Source organism: Rhipicephalus sanguineus, chromosome 7 (genome assembly GCF_013339695.2).
Source record: "Rhipicephalus sanguineus isolate Rsan-2018 chromosome 7, BIME_Rsan_1.4, whole genome shotgun sequence".
Lineage (NCBI taxonomy): Eukaryota > Metazoa > Arthropoda > Arachnida > Ixodida > Ixodidae > Rhipicephalus > Rhipicephalus sanguineus.
In genome coordinates, this window is record NC_051182.1 from 19,497,211 (window position 1) to 19,503,995 (window position 6,785).

Here is a 6,785-nt window from a genome sequence, read left to right on the forward strand (position 1 = left end):
ATGCAACTGCCAGTAAGTGCTGAGTGGACATTATGGTGTCTACTATCATCGCATTGTTTCAAAATTCCTCAGTGAGCCAAGAGGTCTTCTCAGTGGTGTCTGGGAAGAAAAGATTGCCACTAAAATATGTAGCCCTTACATTCGTTGAAAACAATTCAGTTATTGAACGAGCTCTTTGCAGCCAAAGTGTGCTTCCTTTGATAACTTGATTCATTCATGTGGCAACTGACTAGTCACACCCAAAGTTCTGTTTGCCTTCGTAGTTGCAGTAATTCTAAAAAATTTTCTTGTTGATTGTAAGGTGCAAGGCTCATCCCCCTTCCAACTCTGTCCATGCAAACTAAGACTGTATACATTCCCGGTACTACTTCCTCCCCGCACTCCGCTCTGCTTGTTTTCTTTCTTTTATTTAGACTTTTTCCTGTTTTGTCTCCTGATCGGACACACCAATCTGTCTTAACAGCCCCACGCTGTATGTTCTTTTCCTTCACCCACCTTTTCTGCACTTGCTCTCTTCTACTCCTCCATTTCTGTCATTGGGGAGAGGGATTAAAGCGTACACATACACAGCGCTAGGGAACACAGTTGCTGCCTTGCCAAAGACAAGTCTGTTTGTCGAAATGTCGGCTCCAGCAACACCCACCTTAAAGGATTTTTCATCTCTGCAAGCTTCCATGTGCCACTGAACTTACGTTTTATTTGGATATACATGTGCATTGTATGCCCCAGCAAATAGGAAATTCTTGTAATCATTACTTCCATCTACCACACTCTACAGCAGAACTTTTAGGCCCACGTACAGTCAATGTTACACAGTGTCGTTGCCATTACCACATCATTTCCTATGCATCACCGCACACATTTGGGGCTCCTATACAGACATAGAACCTTGCTCTACAAAAAAATGCTACATGTCCTCATCATCGCTATCACATTCAGTGTCACCTATTTATCCAACAAGTGCATGGAATTTCGAAATCGTTGGCCGCCTTATCATAGGTTGCTTATCCCGGTCACGATAATGTATTGTTTTAGACTGTTCATTCAGAAATGACCAAAGGCCTGGATAATTTTTTGTGGAGGTGTTTATTTATCCCAGGTGGCATATGTGCAAGAAATAGCATTTTCTCTAGTAGCACGACGCACTCATTGTAATGGAGCAAACATGCCACAAAATACATTGGAAAAGGCCCTAAAAACACTTCATCTTATTAGTACAAAAGTTATTGCGTTATTTCAGCACCTTCATACACTGACAACGATGATTTACAACACATAAAATGCACTTGTGTCTTATTGCAAGGACAATTGCCTTTTTAAAACATTCGTTGCTCCTGTTACACTGGGTTCTGTTTTCAAGTGAAACAGCCTTGCAGTTGTCATATGCTGAGACAGAAATGGGAGCACCTTGACTTCATTCTTGATTGAGGCCCAAGAAGTCTCCCGAGAATATTGAGATAGCCAGTAAGCTCTATAGATGTCAGTGTATGGTGTATCGTACATTTACATTCATTACATCACACTCTCACTGTTCTGTGTCTCTCACGATGGTAGCTGAGCATGCTGTGCTGTTGCACTGTCAAGCTCGAGAATGCTGGTTCAAATCCAGGCCATGACAGCCACAGCTCAGTGGGGGCAAAATTGAAGAAAAGGCCATGATGTTAGATGTAGGTGCATGTTGCAGAGTTTGAGGTGCTCATAGTTAATGCCGAGTTCTCTTCTATGGTATGCCTCATTATCACTCTGTGGGTTTGGCACATGAAATTCTCCAGTGCACTTAAAGTTAGTGTTTTATGCAGCAGACAGATGCCCTTCCTTGTCGTCAGTGCTTTGCTTGTAAAGCATCCAGCAGCTTTGCAAGAAGCTCACAATATTACGCTGCATGAATGGTGGCACCTTGTCACCAATACTCGGTCAGATGCGTACCACTGAACTTCATGAAGTGGTCAAGGTGGCCAATTGAGATGGTAACACAGCAATGTGATTTGTGGTTGGTCATTCAGAGTGTTCAGCTTGTGATATTTAGTGACCAGTGCACATTTGTAAACAATGCAGTATGCCTCGATTGTGGCACTGCACTTCACACGTACAATCAAACATGACCAGTGCACTTTTGTTAACAATGCACTATGCGTCGCTTGTGGCACTACACGTCACACGTACAATCAAACATGACTAGTGCACATTTGTAAACAATGCACTATGCGTCGCTTGTGGCACTACACGTCACACGTACAATCAAACATGACCAGTGCACATTTGTAAACAATGCACTATGCGTCGCTTGTGGCACTACACGTCACACGTACAATCAAACATGACCAGTGCACATTTGTAAACAATGCACTATGCGTCGCTTGTGGCACTACACGTCACACGTACAATCAAACATGACCAGTGCACATTTGTAAACAATGCACTATGCGTCGCTTGTGGCACTACACGTCACACGTACAATCAAACATGACCAGTGCACTTTTGTAAACAATGCACTATGCCTCGATTGTGGCACTGTACGTCACACGTACAATCAAACATGACCAGTGCACATTTGTAAACAATGCAGAATGCCTCGATTGTGGCACTGCACGTCACACGTACAATCAAACATGACCAGTGCACATTTGTAAACAATGCACTATGCGTCGCTTGTGGCACTGCACGTCACACGTACATTCAAACATGACTAGTGCACACTTGTAAACAATGAACTATGCCTCGATTGTGGCACTGCACATCACACGTACATTCAAACATGACTAGTGCAGACTTGTAGCATTGCAGTACACCGCACTTGTGGTTGCTGCGCGTCACAAAAAAAAAACATAACTTCCACACACGTATAAAAGACAAAAGGTATTAACGAAAGACATATAACAAACTTAAATAACGAAAGGAAAAAAGGTGCCACAAGTAACTGTTTTGTCAAGGCAAGTAAAATTAAAATTCAAGCAATAAAAAACAAAAACTGAAATAACAAACAAACTTAAATAACGAAAGGAAAAAAGGTGCCACAAGTAACTGTTTTGTCAAGGCAAGTAAAATTAAAATTCAAGCATTAAAAAACAAAAACTGAAATAACAAAAGTTACTGTGGTGGCTGCGGCGGCTGTTGCCCTGGCATGGGCTGCTGTGGCAGCACCACCACAGTACTTGTTGCTAGTGTGGCGAGGGGCGAAAGGTTTTCCTCCAGTCTTCGGAGTCGCTCCTCCTGCCGGCGTCCAATCTCGCACAACTCCTTGACTGCGTCAGCCACCGATTTGAGCCCTTTTTCGAGGACCGCCGTTTGCTGTTCAAAATTAATGCAGAATTGAAAGTGTAGTGTTTAGAATCGATGCGCAGTGTATTGTATGATGAAGTACGATATTACAAAGTAAGCAAATGCCATGTAAACGTTATGGTAACATTTGACACAACCTAGTCATTATAGCTAAGCATATTTGGCAGGAACATGCCGAGTACGTAGGCTTCGCTTCGTTTCTCAAACGTGGTAGCTGCATTCCAATGTGAAAAAATGCACTTGCTCATCTTAATTGCACAAGAGGGTGAAGCGTCGAAACACGGACACAAGAGATGAGAGCAAGAAATCACAGTATATGTTGTCTTGTTATCTTCTGTGTCTGTGTATGCACGTTTCTTTCTTTTGTAATGAATGCTAGCGAACTAGCTCAAGTTTATGTCATTATAAGCTCTTGCTAACCTATAGGTTTGTTTACATGCATGTTACTGAACCCCAGGTAGACAAATTCAATAGGCAGTGCAATACTACAATAAGCTTCATTAGTTCTTTCATTGTTTTGTTTCGTGCAGAAAACAACTGCATTATTAAAATATGCCAGCCATTCTGTAATGCTTGGGTCCGTTCCTTTCTGGGATCCTAATTTTTATTTGCATTCGTTGCGTCAACCCTGCCATGTTGGCGTTTCCTAATGCTCTCGCATTTAGTTTACCGATGTCTGTTCTTGCCGTTCCTGGGTAGATATAAGTGTCAATCACCTGTGGTGCATACCCGTTTACAGCGGCCCGTGACAAACGGGTATGTGCCACACGTATCTGGAGAAAGGGGTTTTGACGACGTGTGCGACACGCTTTTCACGTTATTCATGTCATCATCAGGCATACTTGTCAAACCCTCTTACCCTCCCATTTAAGGAAGCAATCACGAGGGGCACCCAAACATAGGCGGCTGGACAGACAGACTGACAGACGGACACAACATTCAAAGTGCCTTGGGTTCGCTAAGAAATGCTTTCCATTTAATAGGTGTGAGTTAGCGCATCAGCCTACTTGATATATATTTCGACCATGAGGAGCATGTACCTTGCGTGTGGCCTCCACTTGCTCGCGCTGGGCTTTGCACAGCTGCTGAGATGCAAGCACGCTTTGTCTGCCATGGTCAATGGCTTGAGCCAGTAGGTCCTCCTGGCTGGCTTGCGGAGACGAAGTGCCTGCAACAAATGCCCGCCACAATGCTGAAATTTAGGTACACACAACTGTAATTGTGATTGCTTGTGATTATTATGTACATACACTAGAAGACTCAGAATTTAGCAAAAATTTTCCGCACGCTTGCAACAACACTCTAAAGAGAGCATGTTTCTTGTGTACCAATTAGGGCAATGCATCACAAACATGTCATGCTCTGCCATAGCAAGACACCTTGCAAATGCAAACAAGGCAGCGAAGAAGACATGTGAGGTGTAGTGAAAGGTAAAGGTATACTTGCAAATTGCATACAGCATCTGAAACCTAATGATTTCATGCATGACAGGGAAAGTACAGCTGCATATAAATGTACTACTTCATGTTTAGTTATTACGTTAGCACACATTGTAATGTAAATAATAATGCTAAACAGCCCAGAGGGGATTATGGCATACCCTTGTTGGAAAGTATTTTTAGTGTCGGAGTCTGTCACTTCCAGTGGAGAGGTCACCTGGTTTCGAAAGATGAACCTAGCTGAACAATGCTTTCCCGTTTAAAATGGGTGCTGTAGTTACATTAGTCACTGTAATGGCTGTAACATTATGCTTCAGCATATTGCGCATGCAAGCAAGGCACACGGTTATGGCTCGTTTTACACATTCACTTATGATCTGCAAGCTGCCTTACGTGCACGCCCGAAGCCAGCTGTGCGACGTGGGCCAAACCCACGCCTTCCAGTAAATGTGCCCTGCCTTGGAGCTGGTGGGCACGGCTGCCTGCTTGGAGGCCACTTGCACCAGGCTGGGTTGCGTGTGCCTGGGCTGCCACTGGCGCGTCTGGTTGCTGGTCGTCCTGCATATGCGCATGCAAAATTAATGTCACAGTAAATTCAGGCAAAAAAAATTTGTGCAATGTAGCTTACTTCTACAAAGATTATTGCGGCTCCTTTGCACTGCTATAACTGCAGCATTTATGATGCACTAAGTTACATTGAAGTGCCTCCGAATTCATCCATAGTTTATGTACATTCATGTACAGGCTCCACCTGGCAAGATGTTTGTAGTCACATGCAACACTTACAACAATAAGGGTTGTGCACAATTTTTTTCTCCCCTTTCTGGTATTACCTCTAGTGTACGTCAAGGTATTGTACTCGGACCCCTACTCATTTAAATTGCCTCAATGCCTTGCAAAGTAATGTATTTTGTTTAGCTGTGTGCGAATATTTGCCTGCTATTGCACTCCCTGCCATGTCATTACTTGTTCCACTCACTATGTGGCACTCCACAATGATCAGAGCATATCAGTGATTGTGTTCTATGTGCATCTGCTCTGTGGATGTGTGGAAGCACAATGCAATTTATTCTCTTGAGAAACTCGTATGTGTCACTAACTATTTCAATAGTAACACATTGAGAAGTGAAGTGAAAAAATACAAGTATTCAGGAGTCTTTGTCATGCACAATCTTTCATGAACACATGACTTCTATTTCGGATACAGCTTTTACATCATTAGAAATTATGATTCCTGTACCGCCACTGGGCTCCTGTACCACCAGCAGCTTGTCTGTCATCATCGAACTTAAATGAAAAAGCATCGTCAACATTGCAAGAAATGCACAATGGCTTTGCCTGTACCTGGTACCTGATTTTATGGCAAGTACACAAGTTCCCACATTTTTCATCCTTTGAACATTCCATCTATTCATGGAATGCTCTCCTACATGGCATCACTTCCAGTTTTCAAAGTGAGTTCATGCTGTGATAACATGCATTATTTCACGGTTTCGTCTGTGTAAAACTTAGTGTATTCTTTCTTTGCTGCATTGTTGCACATGCTAATCAAAGACTTTTGTTGATCATCTTTGCAATGCGTTCATGTTCTACTTTATGTTGCTAATGTCACGTTTCTACTTGCCGATGTACTCCCGTGTGTATTCTTTACTTCTTTCTTACTATGCATTCTCATATTTTTCACGACTGTTGCTGTTACCAGTAGCAAAGAAGTTGCCCAAAGCAGTTGGAAAATTTCATTTGGACACAATTACAATGAACGTGAAATTTCAAATTGTGTTTTAAAACACCTATTCTATAAATCCACTCGGCCGACTTGGTCACGCCAATTATTTTGAAGGGGCTTGACCAACATAACAAATTGGTAACACATGTGAATTCCAAATGGATCGACCTACTAGACTAGTCGCTGGCTGCAGTTCATCCATTGAGAAAACCGTACAGCACAAATTTGATTTCCGAGTTGTGTTCAGTGGGCAGCAACCTAACCAATTGGTAGCACAAACAAAATCCAAATGGTTTGTCCAGTTACGTGAGGTGCTCAGGCACATTTATCCCATTGGGGAT

General features: G+C 42.7%; 1 protein-coding gene across 1 annotated transcript; it reads right to left on the reverse strand.

The window, feature by feature from the left end:
* Window positions 1–2,974: 2,974 nt before the first annotated feature.
* On the reverse strand, window positions 2,975–5,998 carry LOC125759084 (uncharacterized). Its single transcript, XM_049417338.1, has 4 exons — window positions 5,959–5,998; window positions 5,112–5,276; window positions 4,320–4,447; window positions 2,975–3,288 (listed from the first exon to the last, which is right to left on the reverse strand). Exons 1-4 carry the CDS (start codon window positions 5,996–5,998, stop codon window positions 3,088–3,090), a joined length of 534 nt encoding a protein of 177 aa, XP_049273295.1. The 3' UTR covers window positions 2,975–3,087.
* Between the last annotated feature and the right edge of the window lie 787 nt (window positions 5,999–6,785).